Here is a 26730-nt window from a genome sequence, read left to right as displayed (position 1 = left end):
ACTGAGAAGATGATGTGCACGATGGCATGGTAAACTCTACAAGGAAAGATTTGAGGCGCTGAAACGAGCAAGTCTATGAATTAGAAGTCAAAGCAGCTATTGCTTAACGTGCGCTTCGTCTAGGCTCTTGATGCTCCCGGTCGTGGTCATGCTCTCTGCCTTCGCACTCGTCGGGCTAGTCGAACCCATCTCAATCGTGACACTCGGCACCCAGAGATGTTGCTCTGTCCTTCCATCAAATGCCTTCTGCTCCAACTCTATCCGTGACGTGGGAGGCCCGTATATCCTCTCTTCGCTCTCGCTCCTCTCTAGATTGTGGATGCTCCTGGAATTGGACACGTTGACGCTAACAGTCTTGGAAATGCCTCCGTGCTGGGGGTTGCTCTTCAGCCCGATCCTAGACTTTCGCTGCGACCGTACGGCCCCTGATCGCCATGCAGATCGTTGAAGGGAGCCGGATAGGTACCGTCCGTCGTAAGAGTTGTGCGACCAGCTCTTCAATCTGAAGATCCGCTGGACGAGCGGGTACGTGAGGGGTAGATTCGCGCAAAGGAAGGCGGTGTAGCTCTCGCGGAGGTACCACTCTGTCCACTCGTCGCCGAATGGATGTGAGAAGGAGTAATACTTGTTCAGGACAGCTGCGACGATCTGCTATCATTAGTACTTCGCTCAACTTTGCTCGAAGTGTATGCTTACGTTGAAAGTTCCAATCAGGAAAATACCAATCAATATCGCTTTGTTTTTCTTCGGCAGCTTGACCTTAAACAGGAGGGGCATAGGGATCGCTATGATCATGATATCAGAGGAGATGTTAAGAACGGCGTTTGTAATGAGGTGGTTGGTTGCCGCAGAGCACTGGGGATTCGATGGAGGAACGGCCCAGTACTGGTTGAATGGCCGGCACCACACGCCGAGGTAAAGGATCTCCATGACCACCTGTGGTAAGATGTTAGGCGCCGATCGAAACGCACCAATTTGAGAATCTTACAAATCCAAGAGCTGTATATATAGAGACGATCATAACGATCTTGTGCTGTGGGAGAAGCGCTCTAAAGGCCTAGTCAGCAGTGCAATGTGCACGTCGCAGCGGATTCAGGACTTACGTCATGCGCTTGTACATCAATAGCAGACATGCTTTAACAAGCCAGATGGTGATGCACTGCATTTGCTCCACCACCAAAACCAGCTTAGATCCATAGATTCGTCGTTGTATCTCATCTGCCGAAAACTTTGAGATATCTTCACCGGGAGCAATAAGGTTGCTGCTGCTGCGCACCACGATGTGCATTGCACCCATTAAGACAGTCATCGAAATCTGAGGGGTCAGCGGAGGGACGATGTTCAACACAAGGTAGAAATTACCATAGCAACGCAAATTAGATAGTCGTCGGTTCCCAGCGCCTTCCATGAGCCATGGTGAAGCTTCCTGGAGATGAGGCGGGTTATAAGCACTAGCCAACATGTGGCATACCAGATGCCAGACTCTGGCTCGAGTCTCGACATGGTGTCGTGGTGGTTGATACAGGAGGCTTCACCAGCCTAACATTGAAGGTTATCGAATATATATTAAAAATAGCACTATGTTGGGAAAAATGATAGAAGATCGGTCAGAGACAATGAGTCTACAATAAAGGTCGGGACGTTGGATCCTGGTGCATTGGAGGTTGTCGCAGGCGGTGGAGGATCCAACAGGGCTGTGGTCGAAGTTGCTTGGGGCTTGCGTTTGAGGTTGCGTGGGGTGCGTGAACAGCTGTTGGTGTTGCGTTGGGGTTCGGCTGAGGTATGCCCAAGGTCACCTGTCGAAGCCGATGATCGACAAGTACGATGTCGATGAGAATTTAGAGTGACGTACTCTTGTAACTGAGGAAATCCTGGTACCCTTATGTTCAGCCGTCCGGTCTGTCAGCACAGGGTCGTGAAACTAATGTCAAGCACGAGCCGCAGCCGCTTGACATTAAGTTGTGTCACCTGCGTAATCAGCGAAAATTCGCTCGGTGAGCTGTCGGCGTTATTCTGGTAGGTTTGCCTTCACGCCGTGTTCCTGCATGGACGAAGGCCACTGGGTGCTCTAGCGGGGGCACTTGAGCGTTAGCCTCCTCTTAACCGGGGGAGACCTCGTTTGAGATCAACCCACTGGCGTGAAAAGTCGGCATCTGCTCCGAGAGTTGCCATCCAATGCGTTCGGTTCGTCCGGGGTGGAATCATGTTGGACATGATTGCTACCCACAATAATCGCTTCGTAACCCTTCACGGAATTGCTTTTCGAAGACCAAATTTTACGAGTCCCGCTCGCTGCCTATCACCCAATGTTCCAGGGGCAAAGTGAAGAATTGCGCTCTTCGGCCGGGACCGATCGCTTTCTCGCTCATGAAACGTGCTGACCTCGGAACATCGCATCGTAACCTTCACGAGCTTTTCTCGTTCTTGTTTGAGGATATTACCCTGGTTTACCTTCCCGTATTGTCCTAGATTGGAGCATCAGACCCTGCGAGCATATGCCTTACCCCAAGACTCTAAAAACTCTATTGGCATGCAGGCCGCACATAGTGGCTTGGTCGCGGCAACGACGGCACACGTACGTGCCAGTAAGTACGAGGGGCGTGGTGGCATTGGGGAGGGGTGCGGCTCTGTGCCAATCGGACTAGTGGGGGACGATTGCGAAAGGCGCCAAATTAGCGTGGAATGAATGATACGCATCGAGGCACCGTCAGGCTGGACCGCGAGCATCTTCCAAATGCCCGTTGTCGATCAAAGGATCCGACACCGACAACCTGTTCTTCGGCGCTTCGAGAGTATTGTATATGTAGGCACTTGTGGCGCACCTCCACCGGTATCAAGGGAGGATGGGGAATCAAGGGGACCTGCCTCCGTACGTCGTTTCCGCCGGCCCACCTCGAAAAGGGCCACTTCTCCAGTAATCCCCACCTATTGTGGGTTATCGTGGACGCCTCCAGCCCCTTGAACCGACTTCCGCGAAGGCCATCGACTCCATCCAGCCGACCCAGCAGAGCGGCCAAGCTACGCAGTACAGAGTAGACGGTGTGGAGAGGGTCAGGCAGAGTCAGAGACGTAAATTGAAGTCGTGCACCTGCATCGTTCCCAGTCTTGACCGGCCATTAGATGGCTTCCAAGAGGCTTGCATGTCGGAGATGCGACATGTCAGACACGAAGCCAATTCTCTGGCGCATGGCATGTTCCGTTGAGGGAGACGTTTCGGCAGCGCTGCCATTCAGGGCAAGACTGCATCCGGCAGTAGAGGTGCCCGGCCAAAGGGGACTAGCATAACACCCCAGACTGGATCTGGATATCAGTCACACGAGACCCAGTTCCTGGTAACTTGATTATTTGTTATAGTATATAAAAAGCGCACCAGTCTGTGCTGGAGATATCTGGTGCGCAAGGCTAAACGAACACCATGGACGATGAGGTGAACTTCAGACGATCGACGTAACACTACTGGATGGATAAGGTGGATTGCTCCTCCCGGCTGCGAGCTGAAGGCGCATCTCAAGGACGATGCCCGTCGAGGACATGTGGGCTAAACGGGACAGATTGGTACGCTATACTTGCCTCGCGAATCGGTAGCGTGCCGCGTGGGCGGCGTGGGCCAGACCATTATTGATGACGCCGCTGCTCTGCGTGGACGGCAATTGCGCCCACCACGGAGAAATACGAGCGAAACGTCTAGAATGGCAACTACGGAGTGATTAGGTCGAAGAGCACGACACACCACATAAGGGGCGGGAGATAAGAGAACGTGGCAGCCACACGCACCCTGATGGAACCTTAGAAGCCATCACGTAATGGGGCGATACGAAGTACGAGAACGTCGTCATAAGCGAGAGCACGACCGTAGCATTGGGAAATCATGGAAACAAAACGGCTTTAAATCATTCGGATAGGGCAACAGGCCTGAACTGAGGTTACCGTGAGGGAATACAGAGCGTCTGTTTATATGGGCCCAGAACGGGACGATCGTGCAGCCAGCACATCGCTCCCGCGTCCCGATGGGAGGCACGATCGACAAGGCTTAGGCTTCCTGCACCGGGTAACTAGATCGAAGAGCGCAGAGCCCTTGCTCAATGTAGCTGGCATCTTCATACCATCCCACTCTCTCCTCCGCGGCGAGACCCCTGCCTTTCGTAGCATATCCCTATGTTCCACGGAGCCGTCATGACTCTCGAAAGAAAGTGTTGAACGCAGCCTAGCACAAGCCTTGATCAGATGAGCCCTCACAAAGTCACTGGTACTACACTCTCTCGGGAAGTTTTGGATGCCTAGCGTCATTAATGTGATCGGGTTCCCCTCACTGTTCAGGAGTCACATCCTACAGTAGCTGAATCTCGTCTCTCTCGCCACTGCAGGCACGACTCTTCCGGAATCCGATAATAAGGGGACACGAGCGTTCTGGTTCAAATCAACCCCTGTGTCCTACATCGGCACCTGAACAAGAAAGGCCTCTCGCCCCTGGTCCAGCAAGATCACATATGTTCCTATTGCCAACTCGATATGGAATGGTCACAGCTCCTCACATGGATTGCGCGCTGGGCCATAAACCTATCTGCTCACCCCAAGTGCCAGCGTACCGAGCCACCATGACTCTCAGAAAGAAATCGTAAATGCGACCTTGTGGAAGCCCTGATGGCATGAAGTGGCCATAGGGTTCCGTAAATTCTAGCCTCCACCAAGCTTCCCCTATTTATTCGAGGGCCTTGTCGGGATTCTGCAGTCGTTGAAGAATAAGCGGGACGCGCTCATGGGTGCCACAACCCATAGTGTCTGAAGCTCATCTCTCCCAAGCCACGGACGAACGACCTGGTGCGGGGCACCCTTGATATCCCACCTGAACAACCGAATCACGAGGGCTTTCTAACTGAAAGATCAGAGTATTTGGATCCGTTCGTGTCAACTGGAAAGCGTTTGATGCATAGTAGTACGGTACTCAGAGATTGATTTCAAGAGATTTAGGCCTTAGAACGCACATTCAATGCTAAGACACAAGCCTAAGTTCAACCTGCCTACATATTGATCATACAGACTGGTGTAACACACCGTATATAGCTTGTGGCTACAGTTGTTCAAGAACAGCACTCCATGCCCATACGCAGACCATCTTCATCCGCGGACCACCCTTACCCCCAAACCGACCTCATCTACACACCTACCTGCCCATGTCTAAGCGCGTACCCAGACTAAGACCTCGTCCTTCGCATTCATTGTTCATGTCTCCCAAAAGCCTCTCCGTCTACCCCTCCCTTCCCACGCAAGGAAAAAGCAGCAGTCCCACCCTAGCAACTCCTCTCGCCGTCCTCGATCTTGATGTGTCAATAGATAGAATACCGCCCGCTCGTTCGCAGACTGTCCGCGGTTCCATAGAACTGCAAACGAGAGAAGGGTGGGCATAAGACGCGCAGCTCGGTATGCCGGAGATGATGTGTTATCTTATCAGTGCAGCTCGGCAGACCAAGTCTACAGACGGACATCGTGGAGCTATCACGAGCGTAACAGCGAGATCACAGCATCGCCGAAATCACTCTGACACATCTTTGGGGAGGGGACCGCAGGCTCAGGATACAGTACCGGTTTGGGTGGAAAGCCGATTACATCCGTCGGACGTCTTCACATGGCAGTGTATCTTGGACGAGACGATTCGATTGGAGCTATAATACATGGTTGCATTTGCGCGCGGGGCGGTGTCTATGGTACAAATTTGGAAGGTATCTCTACAGGTCGTTGATTGTACACCATGGTAAGATTGGTATATATACAAGTATGAATTAAGACCGTCGCTCCTCCTGCTCATCATCCATTGCTTCTCCGGCAGTGGGTTCACAGTCCTCGTAGGTCGAAGAACTAGTCTTAGTCGCTGAGTCGGGCAGGGTAGCGGCAGGCTTCTCTCGTCGCGGGACTGCATCAGGATTCATAGCTCTGGTCTGCGCTTCGAACGTGGCGAGAAGCTGTTGGAGCCCCGGGTCTTCGGAAGGATCGGCGTGCTGCGCAAGGGGATCACCTTGCTCTGGGGATTGTGCCGGTTCCTGCTCCAATTTGTCATGTACATATTGATGTACATATCCTCCCTGGTGAGCATAGACAGCATTGTCAGAAACAATCTCCTGGAGTTTCAGGTGGCTCCTTCTAGGAACGACGCGATCGAACCTCGGATGCCACATGAGAGAATGCGAGTTGGACCTGCCGTACATCCTTGGCTCCACGAGCAATGGTCTGCCCCAGATCTCGTTCACCCGCCGGACGTATTCCTCGTACCTAGTCTTGTTGGCGGCCTCCATCATGCGGTTGTGTATCTTCCGAGATCGGCCTCGACCAAACAGATTGACAAACACTACCTTCAGTGCTGTGACGACCGGCGAGGAACTAACGTGTAGGCCTAAATCGCGGAGTTCCGTGAGCATCTTGAGACCAGAGTCCCAGCTTAGGCGTTGAACCATGTGAGCTTGACGGAGGGCGCGGCGATGGCGCTTCTTGCCTTCTCTACCCAGGTCTTTCGAACCTGTGAGCAAAGACTGCTCGACTGTTGCGTTGGAGAGAAGTCCTGCTCTGAAGCCCCATACAACAAGTGCTTGTTTGAAAGAATCGGGAAACAATAGTCGTAGGGGGTGGTTCCGATGCATCTGGCCTTTCATCTGATGTCCAGTCGCCAATGGCCTCGATTCTATTACTCTTGCAGATAATAAGGAGCGTGACCTCTTGATAGCAGGGTTCAAAAAAACCGGTTCGCGAACTGTGCTGAGTAGTTCTTCTCCTCGGGGTGTGTACCAGCAACAAAGCCATTGGACTAGACGTCGAAGCTCGCGCAAACGGTAAGCCATCCCAAAACGTCGCAATATCTCACGCCAATTCAATGGATGAATATATGCCATGTCCCTTTCCAGGATGAACAGATACACACGTGCGACGAAGCGCAGATCGTCGAATGTCCGGGGCCGGTCAGATGTCACGGCTGGCCGACCTGAACGCCTACCCGGATGGTGCCCTCGATGTCGGGACGGGAGAAGGTCAGTCTTCAATTTGACCAGTGAGGTCGATTCCACGGCAATTTTGCATTGAGCCATACTCTGCAAGGTTTGCACAATACCGCTCGGGGAACGTCTTTCACTGTAGGATTGGAGTAGCAGATTCCAGGCTCGCGTTGCACGCTGCTGATGGAAGAGACTGAGGATCGCCAGCGTGCGATGGGCCTGGTTCCAGTCATGCTGTTCAAGGTAGTGATTGAGGAGCTCCGTCTGAAGCTTTGCATTGTCGTAGACTTCAGGATGCTGGTCGCTTTCGAGCATGCTTTGCACCAAGAGATGTTGTTTCTGTTCAGCGAAACTCTCCAAGGCCAACGAAAATACACATCCCTGCAGCGCAATCCCTGAAGCTCTCAATTCTTCAAATCTCTGGGACAGCTCAGAGATGGGATCTGTCCTAGACGCCATAGCACGTACAGCCAGGGGCCCGATCTCGTTCACGCCTACCAAAGCTAGCCCCCTGATGACAGATTCAGGAGGAACTGCTCTGGTAGCGAACATCCTGGCGCAGAACGAATCCTCAAAACGGACAGGAGCTGTGTCCTGACCGCGAAGACGGCGCAGAAGGGCCTGGTCCATTTTGTCGTCAAGTCCCAAACTTCCAGCAACGGCAGCGTTTTTGCGTACTTCGGGGATGGAAGAAGTCGCATTGTGAGCTATGAATGATCGGACCATGGGAGTGGCAGCGACATCAGGTGAAGGAAGATCACCTTTCAAGATGCATGCTGCGTGCCAGGCGAGAGCCCATGCAGGAAAACGTCTCAACCGGGGAACGACTTCATCGTACAGATTCGTTTCGCTGCTATCCTTGTAAATTTCCAGGAGGGTGTCGTACATGGCGGGCTGCAAACGTCTTTTGAGGATTCGCACCAAATGTTGCAGCGGTAGTTGGTCGAGCTGGAGCTCGCGCCGCATAAACTGGTGGTATGCCAATGCCTGCCTATGATGCATCGGCTTGGGCAGCCAGTGGGCTATGCACAGTTCGTACAGGCGCGGATAGACATGGCCGGTCCTTTTGCGAAGGTCTGCAGCGTAGGCAAGGAGCTCTACAACGACCCGAGGGTCCTTGATAAATGTCCCCCAGAGGACTTCGGCTTCTCGTGTATCGTCCGTAGGCAGCTCGAAGCCGATCCGAGTGCGCAATATCCATTCTTTGAGGATTTCATCGCGCCCCTGGCTCCTCACCGCCTCTTGCAGCCTCTGTACCAATTCCTGGACGCTCTCGACGCGTTCTGGCTCGTGCCTCCTCTGTCTGAAGACCTTGAGATTTTCTTTCACATGGCGACGCAGGTCTTCTTGCTCCTTCCAGCGCCTCCATCGCGGTCCCTCGTCGTCCGGCGGCCCGGTTGCGTAGCTACGGCGAGGGCAGATGCAGGCGACGCATTCGGCAGCGTGCAGCCACGCAGTTGGCGGTGCGTGGGCAGTGGCGAGGGTGCGGAGGAGTCTCAACGCAGACGGGCTGGCGAGGAGCCTGTCCAAGGCCGGTGGCATGAATCGGCGCAGCGAGAGGGGCGCATTAAGCCATTGGCAGTGCAGGCGCAACCGTGTTGACGACGAAGCATGCAGCTCGAAAAACCCGCTGACATAAGAGGACCCAACGCTTGGCACCGTCCTCGGGTCGTTCGATGCACACCTCACAGTTCACCACCACCACCACCGACCCATTGTCCCCGCACCACACCCGCGAAACCTCTCCACTCTTCAAAATGGCAGGGTACGTCTTTCCTGCAGCTTCCGGCCTGCTTGTCGCCCGCGCCGCGCCCGCGATAGCCGCTCCCGCTGCCTCTGCGCGCCCGCTCAAAGCTCGTCACTGACCGCCCGCAGCTGGATCTACCGCGAGAACCGTGTCCCCGCGTACCAGAAGGAGTACCAGAAGCATGACGGCGTTCGCCTGTGGATGAAGGTGCGTGCCGCTTTGCGCAACGGTTCAGTGGCATGAGCGAACGGCAGGCTTTGGCCGCGAGGGGGTCTCACGCCCTGCCTTTGGAAGCTCTTGTCCGACCGGGGAAGACCACGACCGCTAACACAGCCCTACAGTCCCGCGGAAGGTGGATGATTCCCGCCTACAAGGTCGTCCTCTACACCAGCATCGGCTCCAGCTTGTACATGATGGGCCGCCTTGTTCTCGTATGTTCCCCACCGTGCACTGCACGAGCATGATACTTACCCATATCACAGGGTCACAAGACCTGGTTCGGCAAGAACTAAGCTCTGTACACGAAGGAGTGAGCAGTGAAGGGCAGCGTGAGAGGGTAGTTCATCGGCCACAAATGTACAAACAGTCAGCAGAACTTGAACCAATGGCATAGATTCCCTTTGTTTTCCGCGCAATGAGCTCAACCATATATGCATTTTGTCCGACCCGTGGTGCTTATTTCGCAACGTTTGAAAGATCTCGTGATCTTGCCTGTGCTCAGGTGGGACGACTCACATCACTGCATGTCCCCACGCTTCTCACGTCGGTGAAACAATATCAATGCATTCGATCGTTAGATCTACACAGCTTGCTTGAGAGCTCTGCAACTTAACTCCTCTCCGCATCGACCTCTCCAAGCTGTGCTTTGGGCCATGAGCGTGCCAATGCTATGGGATGGGGGTTCGGTTAGCTAGCTTTCGGAACCACCAAAACGTCAGAGTGCCGAACCGAGCTTCTTCTCTACCTCCACATCCCCACGATCCATTGTCACAATGGCCGACTTCGTAAAGGGGCTCTTTGGCGGCCAGCAGCAGAAGGTCGCCCAGCCGCACTCGGGCGGCGACGATGGTACGCTGCCCCTGTCTTCCCCCGCGCAGACTGCGACCCGCAGACCTGGGTCCTGGCACACCTCCACGAACGCGTAGCTAATCTTGCATCGTAGACTTCGCCGACTATGCAGGAGCACCGGACCCTTCGCCTGTGTCGTTCGCTTCCAGTGTTGGCGCTGCCTCGGCCGTACCCACCTCGACGGTCGGCCAGGTCCCGTACACGGCGTGGTACCGCGTGTGGGAGCGCACTTCGGTCGACGACTTCAAGCTCGAGCTGTACATCCTGCCCTTCATCCTGCTCATCGTCGTCGTACACCTCTGGGGCACGCGCCGCAACCGCAGCAAGGCCCACCACTGGATCAAGTCGCATGCGCCTGTCCTGCAGCAGGAGTTCGCGCAGGTCGGATACACGCGCCCCCAGGCGGGCGCCAACGATGTGAGCGCCGTGGGGCTCGTCAACCCGGAGACGTTCCTGCGCGAGAAGAAGCCCGATGAGTTCGCGTCGTACGCCACCGGCCGCGCGAACGTGGCCTTTGTCGACTTCAAGTTGACCCTCGCGAAGCGCTTCAATCCCTTGATGCGCTTCGGCGAGCTCGCCATCTCGCTCTTCTTCGAGAGCATGCCCGTCCCCATCGAGCGCATGGAAGCCACCGCGTACGTCTTCGACGGCCAGGAGGCCAAGATCGCTCCGGCCATCGCGAGAGGTGTCGGCGAGAAGGTCGCCAACAGCACCTTCGATGGCTTCGTCTTCGCCGTTGTGCACAAGGACCTCATGAAGCGCCTCCGCGAGGACCGCTACGACCTCTCCCTCACCGCAAGCAAGGACCACGCGAAGCTCCCCCTCTGGGTCACCGTCATGAGCGAGAGCGCCGAAATCACAGACACCATGCTCACTCCCGAGCTCATCAAGGCCATCACCGACGCCGGCGACGATTTCGAGGCCCTCGTCATCACCGATCAGCCCATGGATCAGCCCAAGAAGTACGCCCTTCCCCTTTCCACCCTGCTCTCTTCTTACCCCTTGCTAACACCATCAACCAGACTCGACGACACCGTCCCCCGCAAGCGCATCAACCTCTCCCTGAAGCTCAAGTCCGCCAGCACGCCCTACGACTCCACGCTCCCCCTCTTCCAGTACTTCATCCGACTCCCCGACTTCCTCGCGTCGAAGGCGCACTTCCGCCCGGAAGCCCTGCGCCGCATCAAAGCCACGCGCGAGGAGCAGATCGCCAAGATTCGCAAGATCGACGACGAGGAGAAGGCCGAGGAGCGCAAGCTCGCCTCCGACAAGCTCAAGAAGGAGCAGCGCGATGCGAAGCTCGGACGCATGACTGCGGATGAGCAGAGGAAGTACCTGGATAAGGAGCGTGAGCGGGACGCGAAGAAGAGGACGAAGAAGCAGACTGTCAAGGGTTAGGAACATGTCGATCTGCATCCAGGTGGCCGGTTTTGAGGACTGGAGTTGGGTTAGGAGTTGGTGTTGGTGCTGGGTTGAATGGTGTGTGGTGTTGTGTTGATACAGATGATTGTCAGTGTTTGGATTGTGAAACAAAAGTGAACCATCACTTCGGTAGAATTGGTTGTAACTTGTCTAGCTAATACCAGAGCACCGCTAGGGCTTTGAAGAAAAGTTGTATTCACCTCAAATGCAAGGTCCAGTCGTGGTAATTAAGAGTGTGCGATGAGACTGTGAGGTATGTATGACAGTGCGAGGTGGGAAAATTGGCTCATATTCATGCTATCTCATTGCTCATTGCTCTGGATTCTTAGGTACATGTGGTCCCGTTCCTTGCAATAAGGTTTGTTGGATTGGCAGCAAGTTGACCACAATGGCCATGGAACTGATCGCCTTAGACATTTGCCTCCATTCAAGAACACCGAGACCGTTTCAGTCGTCAGATACAAGGGCTTGGCAGTACATCCGGCCGGCATATCAATATCCTCACACTTCATTGGCTCCTGTCTGCCATACGCAAGATAGTAGCCCATCCCACCACCATCATCATCATCATCATCATCATCATCATCATCATCTTGGTAGTCCACTGTCTCGTGTGAGGGCAACATCCAATGCTTGAATAGCATATCCCGGACATACCGACTGAAGAATTCCAGTATGCCCATGCCTGACGTGGCCCTTCCAGAACGCTAAGATCGCATGAGTACGGCCACTCTTTTTCGTATTCTTCGTCATCCTTCGGCGCACACATCAGATCCCAACGAGCTAGCTCTTCTGTGAGAGTCTTTCGATAGCGATCCTTGCCCCCCCCCCCCAGCAATTTTCGTGAGGCGAATCAGGACATCTCCGAAAGTTCCACGCGAGGACGATCTCCTTTGTTTGAATCCAGTTGAGCACCGTCGCGCCAGAGTAGTGTCCATCCGGTTCTTTTTGCCTGGTGCCCATCTTCCATGGAGCAAGCGCTTCCACTGTACACAGACATAGCGATGCTCACTAGCAGAGTTGAACTCCTGGCGTATAGGAAGATGCTCAACCTTTGAGCACTTGCACCTTCCCCGGAATTCGCAATCGCTGAGGGGATGATGGACCCAACCACAGTCCTCTTCTGCGCCACCGCAATTGCCTATGCATGGATCTTCACATACACTTCTAGTGATGATCACAATCGTCACTGCACTTGAGGCGTCCCCCTCCATGATCCAAGCATCGGAACTTCAGGCCGACTTCTTTGTAACGCCTTGAGTTGTCCACGTCATCCTCCTAAAGAAACTCCACCCAGTCTCGGCATATGGTTCTGCTCATGCTGCGTTGCATTGCCTATATATCGTTCGTGAAGGATGCTGTGATGAATGCTGCTGACTCATGAGCATAGACTTCGGGACAAATGAACAATAGTGTCGCTCTGTCAAACGGTCGTTCACGAAGCATCCGGAATGGACTTGAGTGATTCACTAGGTCTAGGTGGATACCCATACTGTAGGAAAGGCCCGACATACTGGGAAACATCCTATTTCGGATCCTCACACAGACTGTCAACGTGACAGAGCGGAGTACTGTCCAGCTACTGCTCGGCTGAATCGATGGACCGATGGCGACAGCTTTCTTGTGGTACTTTCCGAATTATTTTTGAAAGTGTTCCAGGTGTAACTTAACATGTCGACCAGTCGCCTCTAGCGGTTTCCTCTTACTTGATGTCAGACACAAATTGACTCACCCAGAAGCGGGAACCTGGTTTGCCAGCAGTCGTCCTGGGGGACACCATTGGCGTGCCACTTTCGTGTCAGCGGAGGGAGATGCAGGTACAGGCATTGGTAGATCACGGACATCGTAGCTTAGCTTGGAGAAGAAAGGATTCTGTGTCTGAGCGGCGATGGTATCCGGCGGCACATCTTTTTTTTTTTCTCCGCGCTCTCAAAAAGCTTATTATTGTCGCTCGAGACCTTACTCGCTGACGACGCGCGACGCTTCGACATGGCGAGTGGGCCGCCGTTCTGGGCCGGAAAAGTGTGAGCGCGGCCGCAGGTCGAGGTGGTGTGGGAGAGAGCAGGAGAGTGGCGGCGGTGTCTCCAAATCGTTGCGCGATCCTATATTTCCATAGCCAGCTATCCTTATAGAAAGCTCTAGTCTTGCCACAGCACCAGACTTCTGAAGTCTCAGTGCCGTCACAGGGCGTCACTTGTATGCCAAGACTGTGTTGTAAGTCTTGGTGAGTTTTCGAAAACGTCTGCGTGGGCTTTCATCAACACACCTCGTCCAAACATAATCTCTAACAGGTTCCATCGGCCCAGTCCCTGCTTGTACCTGACTTCCTCCAGAAAGTGAAGTCCTTGTCTGATCGACAAAGTCTATATGGTAGACAAGCATCATAGTCAGAACAGCAGATTCTGAACAGTGGTCGGTGCAAGGACCATACTCCGTATGCCCATCAATCGAAAGATCGTTCAAAGTGCGGTTACACCGATTGCAATATGCGATAGATGGCGGCTACAAAACAAGAAAGAACACGAACAACATGACGAAAGGTATTGACGAGGGAGCCTTGTAAGGATCATATTGAATAGCACATCGAATCTGGGTATACGCCCTAATAGAAAGCACGTTTCCCTGGAGTGGCAAGCAAGGCGGTTATCTGTACCCAGGTCTGTGTATGTGTGACGCTCGTAGGCACCGTTCCACGCTTCGGTCACCCGCAAGGCATCTGTAGCACCTGCAGCTGTTACTCACCTCAAAATAATTCTCACAGGTCCCCTTTAGGCTTGGAGCTCTGCTCCAGATATCGATCCCGTACTTCTGTACATAGCACAGTCTTGCAGGCACAATGCAGAGCCATAGATAATCTGAACACAAGATGGCAACGTCTAGTAGCCCAACCCGATACCCTAGACGTAAAAAGCTCTCTCACAAACAGTCCAGCCCTACAGTACCGCACAGCAAAACCGTTAAAGATCTGTGAGCAATAGCCATGCTGTGCTGTCTTGCCTTGTACTCTACACCCTCATCCCCCCGCTCCTATTCCTCATACTCACTCCCTCCGTCCCCGCACTCTCCTTCCATCCATCCTCCCTTCTCCTGCCCAATGCCCTCCTCAAGATCCACTCCTTCGCACTAACCTCTTCCTCCTCTCCCAACTCCTCACCCTCCACTAACGTCTTCAGCACAACATCGTTCACCGGCCGACAAAAGTACACAAGACTGTACCTATCAACCTGCCACTGCTCACCAGGTGGGGGCACAACGCGGTGGATATTACTCCGCAACCTCCCACCCGAGAACTTTACCAGCGCGTCACCCAAATTAACAATGCAATGCCCCGGCAGCGGACGGACGTACGTCCACCCGTCCTGGCAAAGCTCCTTTTCGACATCCGAGCACGGCGCAGACGATGAAGGCGGCGTTGGCGCGATGGACGGTGGGAGGCGCACTTGGAGTCCGCCGAGACGGTTGAATAGAATCGTCACGGAGCCTGTTTGTCAAATTAATAGCGTCAGATATAGACTTTTAAACTGACAAGGACAAAGTGTACTTGCCGAAGTCGGTGTGCTCGCCGAGGGCGACTGCGGCGGACGAGTGAGGCTGCGGCGGAGCCTTCACGAAGCGGATTTGGTCGCCTGACTGGGCTGAGAGATCGTGTAGGGCGGACAGTCCGCCAGACGCGCGAGTCTGAGGATTGAGAGAGAGTCGTGAGGAGACGAGGGATGCGAAGAGCATGCAAAGGTTGTGGGAAGCGCGGATATAGGATTCGAAGAGGGGGCGGTGGGGATTGAGGAGATCTGGACAGGGGAGTGGTGGGGAAAGGTTGAGAATGTCGTCTTTTGAGATCTGAGGGGCGGAAGGTCAGTTTCGTGTTGTTTCTGGCCCCAGGTGCAGGTGGCCGTACATTGTAGAACTCATTCCGATCTCTCGTCCCCTTCCCATCAACAATTCCCTTTCCATATCCCTTGTACCCGAAATAGCTCCCCTGATCCGCAAAGTCGTACTTTGTCTTTTCCTCGACCGGAAGCCCAAAGAAGTCCTTCATCACCTCAAAGAGTTGCCCTACTTCCTCCAGCAATGCTTCCCCAGTGCCATCTTCGGTCTGCAGGTCAACATAGAAGAAGCCAAGCTCGCAGCAAGCACGCCAGCATCGTTCATATTCATCCGCATCGTTACGCAAGAGCTTGGCGAGAGAGATGCGTAGAAGAGGAGCGGTTGGTACATTGTCTGGGAAGCTGGGCAGCGCAGCCGAGGCATCGGCGGGAGGTGATGCAGTGCGCTCAGAGTGTGGCATTGTGGAGTGACTCAAAATCAGGAAGGAACACAATTCGCAGACCTTATTCGAATGTTGACACGCTGTAGTTGAGTTAGGTGGAAATTATGCCTAGATAGAGAATCCTAAAAAGAGTATGCTTCGTGGGATTGTCCGACAAGAAGCTGGGGATGTGGAGCTACGTGGAGAAGGCGGGGTAGCTCAGGAACCGGCGCGGGAGTGAGGGCACTAACGGGGAGCTAAAACAGGGCCGAGGCATCACGAGGTGTACAACACAGAATGCAGCACGAACGTTCAAGATATAAGCAAAGACTCCATTAACTATCCACAGATGTACTTCGTTTTCCCATCCATGAGCCGTAGATCCCTGCGCCAATTGCTATGCAAAAAGGCAGCACCTGCCGCAGGCAAACCCGCAGCGAGGTGGCAGTGAGCCCAGTCAGGTGATCAAAGCGAAGAGAATATATGAACACAATTTGATATGACAAGGCCGACTAGGTCCAAGCTCCGAGGCGTTTCGTGACACGTACAGCAAGCTCAAATGCGACCTGAGCATGTTAGTCGAGAACTCAAGACAGGGAATATATCATGCTTACCATTGACAGGATGAAGTCATCTACAACCGGGAGCCGTGAACGACTTTGTAGTCGACGGCCATCTCGAGACCCTCATCGTTGATAACCAAGATGCGGACGCTGCCACGACCGTTGTCGAAGGACTCGGTCAGGCGCTGGAGAAGGTTGCTCTGGTCAAGGATGGGGAGACCCTGCTTGACGTCACCAGTCTCGGTCATGGCGACAACACGGCCATCCTCACGGATGTCAAGAACACGGTACTGCTTGAAGACAGGGCCGAGCATGTTCTGGACAACGACGGACGGGGCCGGGTTGGAGATGAAGCTGGATTCCTCATGGAGCTGCTTGGTGAACAGGTCAACACCGAGGTAGCGGTGCTGGCCAGTCTGGGAGGAGGTGGTGATGCGGATGACCTGGCAAGGGCGGCCCTGAAGAATCAGGAGATCGCCAATGCGGATGTGGTGGCAGGGGATGGTAATGGTGTTGGGAGGAGCCATCTTGCGGGTGGTGACGGTCTTGCTGCTGGAGACGACTGAAGGACCGGCGGAAGGACGGTAGGTAGGCGCGGGAGCGGGAGCGGGAGCACGGGGAGCAGGGGCGTGAACGTGAGTGTCACGGAAGTGGGTAGGGGCAGGAGCGGAGGTGGTAGTGTACTTCTCCTTGACTACGATGTCCTCGCGGATATCCTTGTGCTGGGAAGCCTTGGACGAGTGGTCGTGGGAGTGGTGGTGGCGGGAACCGTGGATGGGGTGAGCGATGTGATCAGCGACCTTGTGGGCAGCTTCCTTGATACCGTGACGGAACGAGTGGTAGTGGCCGTCGTCGTCGTAATATCCCATATCACGCTTGAACTTCTTGGGGGCGTCAACCGTGGAACGAGTAGTTTCTACTCGAACCTCCTCTCGGCGAGGGTAGCGGCTGTCGACTGCGTCAACCTCCCGATGGGATGGGTAGGTGTCGTGCTTGGCGCCAAAGGACTCCTTGCGGTAGCTGGAGGCCTGCTCGAAGTTGGGCTGGGTGTTGAGGTTGTGGGACTCGTGTGCGTAACCACCGACGATGGGACGGGTACGCTCGCGGAATTGACGCTCGGAAACGTCAACCTGGGTAGTAGCGTAGTCGGGTTGGGCACCTCGGACTGCGTTGAAGTCGCGATCGTAGGTCGTGGACTGGGATCCGACGATAGGACGTTGGGATGGGTAGCTATGAGGAAGGAGAAGGTCAGCTTGGGCAGGGAAGAGAAAAGAGCGGAAAAGTGGGGCAATGCGTGTCGCTCGGACAACAATAAAACCGATTGGGTTAAGCACGAGCTCGCTTGGGCCAGTGCATCAGGGGGCGGTGGGCGGCTGATCCGCTGGCAGCCCGTGATGTAAACAAGAAAAAGTGACTTACCGGTCTCGGGAGTCGCGGTGCTCGTGGATGTCAACCTCTACACGTTCGGTGCGGCGGGACTGCTCAGGCTGTCGGTAGCGGTGCTCCTCGTGGATGTGGACTTCCTCGCGGTGCTGCTGGGGGCGGCGCTGGCGGTCTTCAAAAACACGGACGTCCTCGGTGTAGGTTTCGCGGTGTTCAACAGGTCGCTCAGCAGGCTGATTGACGTGGACTGAGAAGGATTCCTGACGTTCAGAGTGACCTTCCCGTCCTGCCTTTGGTAGCTCTGCCTTTGCTTCTACCTGGACCTTTGTCGATTCCTTTACAGCGTCCTTGCTGACGTTCTTGTAGCTGGACGGGAAGACACTGAACGGGATCGGAACTGGTGCGGTCAGCGCGTCTTCTCTCGCGACGGGCGGACTGTCTCACCTCTGGCTTCAAAATCCAGGTTGGCGGAGTCGACGCGTCACTTCTAATCCCCTCAATTGAAAGGACAAGAAGCGACTGAGTGCTCCTGTGTAGAGGCAACGAAAGAAGCTGCGAGAGCTTGAAGGTTGCGACTAAGGTATGATGGTTGTGCAATTGGTGGGGTGGGTGGAGGGAGGATGGATGCGTTTGCAGGAGAGGAGAACAGCTGTCCGTGAGATTGCCGGGGGCCCGATGAAGGCGTCGTTTCATACGCTGCATAAAAGACGAGGTTGGGCTGATAAACAACACCAAGCCCCTTTCGGACAGCTATTCCACGCTAGCGCCGTCGCGCCTCCCCTATTCACTGCGCTGCACTACGCCCGCCCCTCTTGTTCCGCCTTTGCTGGAGCCGCGGCGGCTTGTGAAGCTCCATCGACCTCCAGCGCACCTCGGCGATCGCGTTGGCCTGGCGATGGCCCTGAGTCGGGCACGCAATCGCCAGCAGACCACCTGGAGGGCTCCACTCGCGTCCCCGGGAGCTCCCTTTGGCGCGCATGCAGCTTGCGAGTCTCACCCACCTCCGGCCGGGCCACTCGCTCGTGGTGCTTCGCAATTGGAGCTCCATCATGCAGCCGCCGATAGTGCATCGCAGCACAGTGGGCAGGGCCATTTCTCAGCTGAGGACACCCCGGCCACCCGCCTGTCGCAACGCTTCCAGCCTCCTCCATTGCTGTGATTGGTCGGCCCGAATACGACTGCTCCACGGCACGACGGGCTCGACGCGTTCTGGTACGGCGGTACCTGGCTTAAGGTTCCAACACTCCAAGGCTTGCAGCAGATCACGTGTACTCACCAGCACCTGGGCTTCCGCCAATCCTTGCGAAAGCAGCAGCGCATGGCATGAGCAGCGCCATTGCTTGCCATCGATTGCGATGCCAAGCCATCTTCTAGCTCGACGTCAAGCCGTCACCGAATCTGCCGCCCATGCGTCAACCTCACCACTGCAGATGCTACACAAGATGAAGCTGGCTTAATCAATGGCATTTATCTTTTGGGCTGGCATCTCGACCGTGTCCCTGATTGTGCCGGCTCAGAACTGGGACAATCTTTCGACACATTTCCATGTTCAATCGGGTGCAAATCAGTCAGGCACCTGCAACAGTCATCTTTGCTGACCCCTCGACATTGCCATCACCACGCCAGTAGTTTCTTCATGCCGCGCACGTGTGGCCCAGCCTCCCACTGCCTCAGACTCCGAAATTCAACTTCCATGACCCTGGGGGCGACGTAGTGAATGCTGCAGTCTCGGACTTTGTTAATATCCGCGATCGTCTCTGCCTGTTGGTCTGGATTCACACCAAGCACTCCATCCACGGCCGTCTCCTCCAGCCTCAGTATTTCCCAGGCAACCCTTCCTGCTACAACGCCGTCCCAGATCCCTTCTCGCCGTGGGAAGTCCAGCATGAGCGCGATCGCCCGACGTCGTAGCGTAGACGACTTCGCCTTGCTGACCACAAGCCACAGAGCAGATAATAAGCCAGTGTTTGACGAGAACACTGGGCGGGAATAGGCCGGAATGTCGCTCTTTGTATCGTATTTCGGATCAGTTGTGTTCGGATAGTAATCGTCAGGCTGAGCCCCGGCAGGAACACTGATATCCGGCGGTGCCCGGAGCAACTCGCAAGCTAATTCCAACATTAATTTCATGTCCTGTTCTTCCACGCACCATTCGATCTCACGCGTCCGTTTGGCCGGGTCGAATCCTTTGAAGAGCCTCAGGTAGACTCGTATCTGTTCACGGAAAAGCTTGATTCCCAGTACCGAATCGCGGTCCTCTTGGGCGGTGATGTGCGTTAAACGCGCCAGAAACTGGTCCAGGCAGATGCTCAGAGCATTGAACTCGCTCTGGAACACCTCATACTCGCTCTGAATCCACTGCGACGCGTCAACCCCTGCTGGTGGTGGTTCCACATCAAGAGCCTGCATGAATCCGATCAACTCGTGGTACAAAGCCTCGAAAGCGTACCGCGCCTGTGCAAACGTGACGAATCTATTCGGAGGACGACTAAAATTCCGCTTCGGTCTTTTCGCCCAGGTTTCCAGCATCTCTTTGCTCATAACGCCTCTAGCCTGTACGTCCATGGTTACGAAGATAGCTCGCAAGGTCTTCAACGAAACAGGATGAATCTCAAGGTCGTCTGTATCACTGTCAAGGGCCTGGTCCAACTGATGCAAGATCTTGAGACCACTGTGCAGGTGCTCTAAAGCGGTTGCTTGGTGACCCTGGAAGCAACACAGACAATAAAACATAACACAGGCAGTCATTACATCCATCATATCTGAAATGGTTCTCTCCGTCGACGTTTTCGTCAACTCTCGGATGGCACGGTTCGATTGCTCTATGGCAAACGTGATCTGTTTATCCGTAAGATCATCTGGTACCACAGGCATTCGTCCGCTGATGAATTTGCGATGCAAGGCTGCGATCGCGATGATAGCATGTCGAATTGCCGGGATAGTGTGCGAAGCTTGTAAAACTTCGAATTGCCAGAAGGCCGAATCGAAGAAACCCGAGAGCTGCGAGTCTTAGCCACGGACAGAGCTTGGAGGAATTTGGAGGCTCACCTCAAACGCTGTTTGATATTTGAAGAAGTGGAAGGCCTCCTGCTCCTCAATCGAGTTCATGTCCAATCCAAGAGATGGATTGAGCAGGAATCGTGGGGGCTGGTAAACGACCGGGAGTGAAGGATTCGCGAGCGCTGATTTGTATCCATCGCACTTCCGACCAGTTGAAGTGCACCGTTGGCAACTCGGTTTCGCCTCATCGCATTTGATCCGTCGAATTCTGCGAGCGTATCAGCCTGGTTCGAGCCACAAAGCCAACGTTGTGGTTGAACTAAGCTTCGGGTTCACGGGATGACACATCAGGATCTGTCGGGCACGATCGATTTCCGGGGTAGTGGGACCTGCTAACGTCTTGAACGCCGCTACACCTATAGCCATGTTCCAGTGTCCTCAAAAGGTAAAATGGGTGTGAGCGTCAAGCATGCCTACTCCTGCCAGCAGGTACTACCTGGAGGCAACAGTGACAGCATCCATTAACGAATGAGCCTGTAGAACTGTTCTCGCGGACATCACTGGCGAGGAAAGGGTTCAAGCTCACCTACAAGTTATACACCCTGTCTTTGTTTTAGGTCGCCAGGCTTTCTTGCGGACATGTTCCTTGCTTTTTGTCTTTTCCGACTTTTCAATTTTCTTCTCGTTGCCGACTGCGTCCACTGCACTTGGGTTCTCTATTGCTGCTGTTGCGGCTGCTGCTGAACGGGTACTTCTGGTCATTTCGTAACATGTCCTTCGTCAGATGCGACTCCTGTACGAACGAGCGGACCACTGGGAAACCCATGAATTTAATCGACGCCCCGAGCTACTGCACCGATCCAGTGTAGGCTGTCCTCCGACTAAGGCCGGTAGTGGCAACGTAAGCACTCGTTCATTGGTCGGTTCGTTCAATTGCTTGGCAAAAAAGACGCGCACCTTCCTATGGCAAGTTAAGGTCGGCTTCTACAGCTGCGTTTTTACCCCAGTCTTTAATGGCATCGGAAGCGCATGTTGCGTAAGCCTACCAGCAGCACGTCAAATCCGAACAACGACAAAGTCATCCTGGATAGGCTTTATTAGCGATCGAATGTCTCAAGCATTGCTGAACCTACGCGTTCAACACAGCCCCTGTCCTCCGTCACCAAACTCTACTTGCCAACGAGCATCGCCTTACGCGGCTTGATCGGATACTGATCGAGTTCGTTGTGTACAGCCATGTAGGAATAACTTTGATACCGCGCCAGCCGCTACCACCCTCAGCTTCGTCAAGCTTGTACCGAATCTGGATACGAAAGCGAGCCCTGACTGTGTCGCCAAGCTGCATCACTGGTCTCGAATTGGGGGTACTCGCAACATCGCCCGATCAGTAGATGAGGACAATTTTGGTGTGACCTGAGAACTACTACAACCTACGTAACATTGTGTTCGGTCTCGTGTAGGGCTGAGTGTAGTTTTGAATGCTTCTGAGAAACCGGTAGAACTCACCAATGCAGAATCCACATCTCGGACAGCCAGGGGAACTTGACAGAGTCACATGAGAGCTGCGCTCAACGCCGAGAAGAATACGTTAGGTCCAAAGTCTATCGGAAGCTGTTCATTCGTCCCCTACGCTAAATCTACCGTGGGGTCCAATCCTCAGCTGGACTTTGGACCTAAAGCCAAAACATCCTTGCCATCGCTGACTCAATTGTATGCCGTTCTGGGAAATAGTTTCCTCGGGCTTTGCTTGACCTAGCCACGTTATATGGGACCGAACTATAAGTCAGCGCGCAGTTCCGCTATAGATATAGAGCCTGATTTTCATTTGGGAAGAAGATGCATTGGGTTCCGCTTTGTGTGCAGAAAAACCCGGATGTTTGAAAGTGGACCTCCGAATGTTCTGTACATGGCAGAGATTTCCGCGGATCGGCATTTAGACGAGAAATTCCTCGTCACGTTTCATTTCGCAACTTGACGGCTTGAGCTTGCCTACAGATTTTAAATACTCTGAAGAATTGGAGACAGGGCAAGGCAAGAAAACAGTTTAGTACGAATCGCCGCTTCACAAATACATGGCTCACACTGTTCGGACACTCGCTTCCTCAAAAGTCGACCGGCAATGTGATACATCGCTTCCGTGAGAAACATCCGTGGCGTTCATCTGGCCTGGTCAAGGGTGAGCCGCTGTTACACAGTACCAACAAACCTTTCGGTAAGCGATCCGAATGCGTACCGCCTGACTGTATCATGCATCACACCTTGAAACCAAACTCCCAGACTCCACCCATGCATACCGTTGTTCCACCACATTATGATATCGGTCCAGGAACCGTTTGAAAGAAGACGATGTGATATGTATTTGCGACCGTACCTGGATATTGGGGTTCCACTGGTCCGTCCTTACATTCCGAATCACCTGCGACAAAAGCCACGTACGCTCCGGCAACCGGTGTAGGGCTGGTATGCAGCGAGGCGGCGGGGCGGCGCATATGTCGCGGGAAGAGACATTTGACACGCGAATGACATCTGTCAACTGTCGTCGGCTTGCATCAAACCTCCGGCACAAACGCGAGAGCAGGACAAAGGACAGAAACAACCAGCACCTTTTCCGGCAGCTACCAGTGGTCCATCGCTTCTTGAGTATCAGCGGCAGGGATCGCGGCAATATGTACTTGTACCCCAAGGTTCCATTCCGGTCCCGCTTCCGGATACACGGGTGGGTCCTTAGCAGTCATGCTTCGCCCGTTACGGGAACGCAAGGCATTGACAGCCGTTTCCCTTCTTGTTGAGCGGGTGACCCTGATATGCCAGTGAAAAGTTTGCCGCTGGCTGCCGTGGCCCTTGCTGCCTGTTGAGGCGAAGCTCTATCGGATATAAAACGAGATGAGGGGATGTATGTCCGTCTATTCTTCTTGGTTGCAGTGACCTGCCCTTTTAACTAAGGGAAGTGACCTGCCTTTTGTCTACTTTCCTCATATCTTTCCAGGAACACACGGACAATCAATTTTATCATAATTGCGGCGCAGTTTTTCACTTCGTTGGAGCAGAGGTCTTTGTCCACTTGCCTGTTCACTGCATCACACTGGAATGCTGCTATTTGAAGCCTGAAACGTTCTCACAACCGCACTCACTTGATCGCCTCCCCTCGTCAACACCAGTACTTTCTAGGACTACTTGGGCAGCTAGAGAAGAGTGGAGCCGAAGGAGATACTGGCGTCGTAGAACACATTGCGCGAATCATGCGTTTCACCTCAATGACAGCTGGAGCTTTGCTCCTCGCAGCTGTACATGCCCGTTTCATCATGTACTCCGATGAGTAAGTTGTTCACTGCGATTGTCCCAAAACCAGAGACTGACATTACCTAGATGGCATCCTACACGTCCTACGAAGGCCGCAGACCGGGGTGCGATTGACCATGTCGTTCTAGCCTTTGCCATGGCCAACAACACCGCCGCTTTCCAACCCAAGATCCCTATATCCACGTGGCGGTCCGAATACCCCAACGCTAAGATCATGATCGCAGTCGGCGGATGGGGTGACACTATAGGTTTCTCTCAAGCAGCGAAGGACAACGCGGCAATTCAGAAGTTCGGAACAGACATCAAGAGCATGCTGGCGGCAACTGGTGCTGATGGCGTGGGTAAGTTCACTCTTTCCATGATTTGAACATACACATGAGAGGCTTTTCATGCTAATTGAGGCATAGACATCGATTGGGAGTATCCCGGAGGCAACGGTGCTGATTACAAGGAGACTCCTAACTCAGCGAAGACATACGAAATTGCAGCGTTCCCCAAAGTTCTTGCTGCTATCCGCAAGGCTATTGGCAAAGATAAGCTACTGTCTATTGCCGTGCCCGGAAAGAAGATCGACATGATTGCCTACACCGACGAGACCGGTCCTCTTATATGGCCTTCTGTTGATTACATCAACGTAAGTATATGTTCCTCCATTTAATTTCTTTCGCATATAGGACTGACTCTCACCAGCTCATGGCCTACGATCTTATGAACCGCCGCGATACCAAAACCGCACACCACACCAGTGTCAAGGGCGCGACCGAAGTCGTCAAGAACTACATCGCCATCGGCGCCCCTCCCTCAAAGATGAACCTCGGTTTCGCTTTCTACGCCAAATACTTCCAGACCGCGTCTTCAGGCTCCTCGCAGTCTGCGCTCGGCATCCCCATCGTCCCTGCCGAAGACGCCGCCGGCAAAGACACCCTCACCTCCGGCGCCTGGACCTTCGAGCCCGCCCACATGAACCCCGTCAATGTCACCAGCCTCACCATCAGCCAGGACGGAACCTGCGGCCCAGACAAAGGCACCAAATGCGCGACTGGCTGCTGCTCCCAATACGGCAACTGCGGCGTCACCAAGGAGCACTGCAACGGCGCGTGCCAACACGCCTTCGGCACGGGCTGTACCGACCCAGACATCGCGGGCTCCTGGCAGTCTGCTGCGGCAGGTGGTCTCGCGGATGAAGATGCCGGCGGCCAGTACTTCCTCGATACGGCAAACAGCTTATTCTGGACGTGGGATACGCCCGAGTTTATTAGCCAGAAGTTTAGCAAGATTGTGCGGAAGTATAAGCTCGGGGGTGCGATGGCGTGGAGCTTGGGCGAGGACAGCGCGGATTGGAGCCACATCAAGGTCATTAGTGATGAGTTGGCTAATAATGGACCGTATAGTGGTGATGGGGAGGGTGCAGATGAGGTGGAAGCCGCGGCTGAGGAGCCGTTTTCTGTGCCTACGCCTACGACGCTGGCGAAGGCAGCGCAGTCGACGAAGGCGGCACCTGCGATTGTCAATGTGGATGGGGGAGAGGATGTTGAGGATGAGGAGCATGCAGAGGATAGCGAGGATGCTGAAGGGGGAGATGACGATGGTGACTGGGAGTGGGTCTACACTGATGAGGATGGCAACGAGATTCTCAATTCGGGCGAGGGATCCGAGGAGCTTGAGGAGTAGACTACAAGTCAGGATGAGCGTACGACTTATCTTAGTAGGGTACCAAAGGGCCCAGCTCTGATGCATGAAGATAGGGAGAGCTATGATATTGCATGATTGATGAAACCGAAATCAGCCACGTTATGAAAATGCGTGCACCTGCATCACAGCCACATGCTATACCCTTGGGTAAAACGCGACTACCGCAATATGTTGTATATGCCACTTGAAGTTCCATGGAAAGGTGAGGTGTATTAGCCGCTGGTATATGGCGTATTGGTCCAGCCCCATAGATGCCATCTGCGTCTCCTCACGAGCCAAACTCAAAGCTGGGGAGAGTCATCAACATTGTAGTACAACAGATTTCGGCCCCGAACGATAAGCGGATCAGACCGCGTATAAGTTTCCGTGACTCGAACAAGGCTGGCATCGACATCCTCCCGAACATCGGCATGGAGCTCCACGATGGCGGCGAAACCCTGCATTCCGTAGTTCGCAGCAGCTTCCGTAAAGTAAATTCGGTCAAAGAGAAAGGCCCTAGTCATGGTACACAAAGAGCTGTTCGGAGCTGCCGGCGGACCTGAGGATGTACGAACAATTCACGGCGAAGTCAGATCCTGGTGGATAGAAGTCAAGACAATGTAGCGTATTGTTGGATGCACGGTCTGTGGAGGAATCCAACCTCGCAGCGTGGGGTGTGGGTATGGGCTTGCGTCGTATGACGAGGTGGAGCAACGCTCTTGAAACTCAGTCGTCGCCACAACAGCACGAAGTCTCTCGCAGGTCTCTGAGGGTAGATGAAGATTGAGCTGTGAGTCTTTGGCAGATTGTATTTCTAGGACAGCTGCCGCAGGTTTCTCTGCGGGGCGGGCTATAAACCCTGTCTCCCGCGCATGCTGTGTACAAGCCTGCCGAAGGTGATTAGCAAGGCTATGGGGCTCTATCCTTTTCTGATGAGGCTTGTTCTAAACGTGTGAGTACCCAGCGCTCGTCGGAGCTAAAATGATTTGATGGGAAGTGTTGCTGACGATTCAACACCTCGGCTGCGTGAAAAGGGGTTCCGGCAACACACAATCAGACGAGGCATGTGGTTGCAGATATATCGATAGCTAAACAAGCGCGGCAGTGGCTCGGAGGTTGGGGCCCCATAGCTCGTCAGCCGGCGCCCACGGGCGGCGTCCAGAACGTCCCAGCCGTAGCCGTGGCACCATTCGCCCAACGCAGACGCAGTATAAGCTAGCGCATGGGGTTCCGAGACACCCGGGGATATGAGACACCGCGCAGAAATCCTCCACCCTTCAAACAATCGCGATATCTCCACATCCACCCTGCCAAAATGGCCAACCGTGAGGCTGCATTTCAAGCAGCTATTAG

The 26730-nt window shown here is 54.1% G+C and overlaps 9 protein-coding genes across 9 annotated transcripts; 3 read left to right on the top strand and 6 right to left on the bottom strand.

Moving 5' to 3' along the window:
* Positions 1–96: 96 nt before the first annotated feature.
* Positions 97–1503, bottom strand: CC84DRAFT_1098051 (uncharacterized protein; the record flags this gene model as incomplete). The annotated part of the gene is made up of 5 exons (XM_018174749.1): positions 97–648; positions 697–936; positions 989–1049; positions 1104–1315; positions 1363–1503. 5 exons carry the CDS (start codon positions 1501–1503, stop codon positions 97–99), a joined length of 1206 nt encoding a protein of 401 aa, XP_018033489.1.
* A 4164-nt stretch (positions 1504–5667) lies between these two features.
* On the bottom strand, positions 5668–8557 carry CC84DRAFT_1166874 (uncharacterized protein). The gene has a single exon (XM_018179071.1). The coding sequence runs from the start codon at positions 8517–8519 to the stop codon at positions 5778–5780; it is 2742 nt and encodes a 913-aa protein (XP_018033488.1). The 5' UTR covers positions 8520–8557; the 3' UTR covers positions 5668–5777.
* A 139-nt stretch (positions 8558–8696) lies between these two features.
* Positions 8697–9298, top strand: CC84DRAFT_1166873 (uncharacterized protein). The gene is made up of 4 exons (XM_018179070.1): positions 8697–8742; positions 8853–8931; positions 9066–9155; positions 9207–9298. Exons 1-4 carry the CDS (start codon positions 8735–8737, stop codon positions 9234–9236), a joined length of 207 nt encoding a protein of 68 aa, XP_018033487.1. The 5' UTR covers positions 8697–8734; the 3' UTR covers positions 9237–9298.
* A 418-nt stretch (positions 9299–9716) lies between these two features.
* Positions 9717–11190, top strand: CC84DRAFT_1097473 (DUF1682-domain-containing protein; the record flags this gene model as incomplete). Its single annotated transcript, XM_018174713.1, has 3 exons — positions 9717–9792; positions 9887–10754; positions 10815–11190. The coding sequence occupies 3 exons, from the start codon at positions 9717–9719 to the stop codon at positions 11188–11190; spliced, it is 1320 nt and encodes a 439-aa protein (XP_018033486.1).
* Positions 11191–11516: 326 nt separating this feature from the next.
* CC84DRAFT_1178641 (uncharacterized protein) lies at positions 11517–11983 on the bottom strand (the record flags this gene model as incomplete). Its single annotated transcript, XM_018180362.1, has 2 exons — positions 11517–11818; positions 11872–11983. 2 exons carry the CDS (start codon positions 11981–11983, stop codon positions 11517–11519), a joined length of 414 nt encoding a protein of 137 aa, XP_018033485.1.
* Positions 11984–12738: 755 nt separating this feature from the next.
* On the bottom strand, positions 12739–15499 carry CC84DRAFT_1251210 (Clavaminate synthase-like protein; the record flags this gene model as incomplete). The annotated part of the gene is made up of 7 exons (XM_018184324.1): positions 12739–13316; positions 13481–13577; positions 13957–14022; positions 14259–14504; positions 14563–14695; positions 14741–15051; positions 15110–15499. 7 exons carry the CDS (start codon positions 15497–15499, stop codon positions 13174–13176), a joined length of 1386 nt encoding a protein of 461 aa, XP_018033484.1. The 3' UTR covers positions 12739–13173.
* Positions 15500–15774: 275 nt separating this feature from the next.
* Positions 15775–18743, bottom strand: CC84DRAFT_1261740 (uncharacterized protein; the record flags this gene model as incomplete). The annotated part of the gene is made up of 4 exons (XM_018185090.1): positions 15775–16026; positions 16075–17253; positions 17443–17803; positions 18683–18743. 3 exons carry the CDS (start codon positions 18741–18743, stop codon positions 16095–16097), a joined length of 1581 nt encoding a protein of 526 aa, XP_018033483.1. The 3' UTR covers positions 15775–16026; positions 16075–16094.
* Positions 18744–18871: 128 nt separating this feature from the next.
* On the bottom strand, positions 18872–20401 carry CC84DRAFT_1166870 (uncharacterized protein). The gene has a single exon (XM_018179069.1). The coding sequence runs from the start codon at positions 19969–19971 to the stop codon at positions 19021–19023; it is 951 nt and encodes a 316-aa protein (XP_018033482.1). The 5' UTR covers positions 19972–20401; the 3' UTR covers positions 18872–19020.
* A 3441-nt stretch (positions 20402–23842) lies between these two features.
* Positions 23843–25241, top strand: CC84DRAFT_1198092 (glycoside hydrolase; the record flags this gene model as incomplete). The annotated part of the gene is made up of 4 exons (XM_018181547.1): positions 23843–24047; positions 24114–24340; positions 24397–25066; positions 25180–25241. The coding sequence occupies 4 exons, from the start codon at positions 23843–23845 to the stop codon at positions 25239–25241; spliced, it is 1164 nt and encodes a 387-aa protein (XP_018033481.1).
* Positions 25242–26730: the final 1489 nt, after the last annotated feature.

The sequence above is a fragment of the Paraphaeosphaeria sporulosa genome (genome assembly GCF_001642045.1).
Source record: "Paraphaeosphaeria sporulosa strain AP3s5-JAC2a unplaced genomic scaffold CC84scaffold_8, whole genome shotgun sequence".
Taxonomy (NCBI): Eukaryota; Fungi; Ascomycota; class Dothideomycetes; order Pleosporales; family Didymosphaeriaceae; genus Paraphaeosphaeria; species Paraphaeosphaeria sporulosa.
This window is presented reverse-complemented; position numbering and strand designations above follow the sequence as displayed.

Coding starts and splice junctions, on each gene's coding strand:
- CC84DRAFT_1166874 (XM_018179071.1), bottom strand. CDS start 8,519: ATGCCACCGGCCTTGGACAGGCTCCTCGCCAGCCCGTCTGCGTTGAGA.
- CC84DRAFT_1166873 (XM_018179070.1), top strand. Junction 8,932..9,065: donor GCGTTCGCCTGTGGATGAAG/GTGCGTGCCGCT, acceptor ACAGCCCTACAG/TCCCGCGGAAGGTGGATGAT. Junction 9,156..9,206: donor TGATGGGCCGCCTTGTTCTC/GTATGTTCCCCA, acceptor CCCATATCACAG/GGTCACAAGACCTGGTTCGG.
- CC84DRAFT_1166870 (XM_018179069.1), bottom strand. CDS start 19,971: ATGGACGTACAGGCTAGAGGCGTTATGAGCAAAGAGATGCTGGAAACC.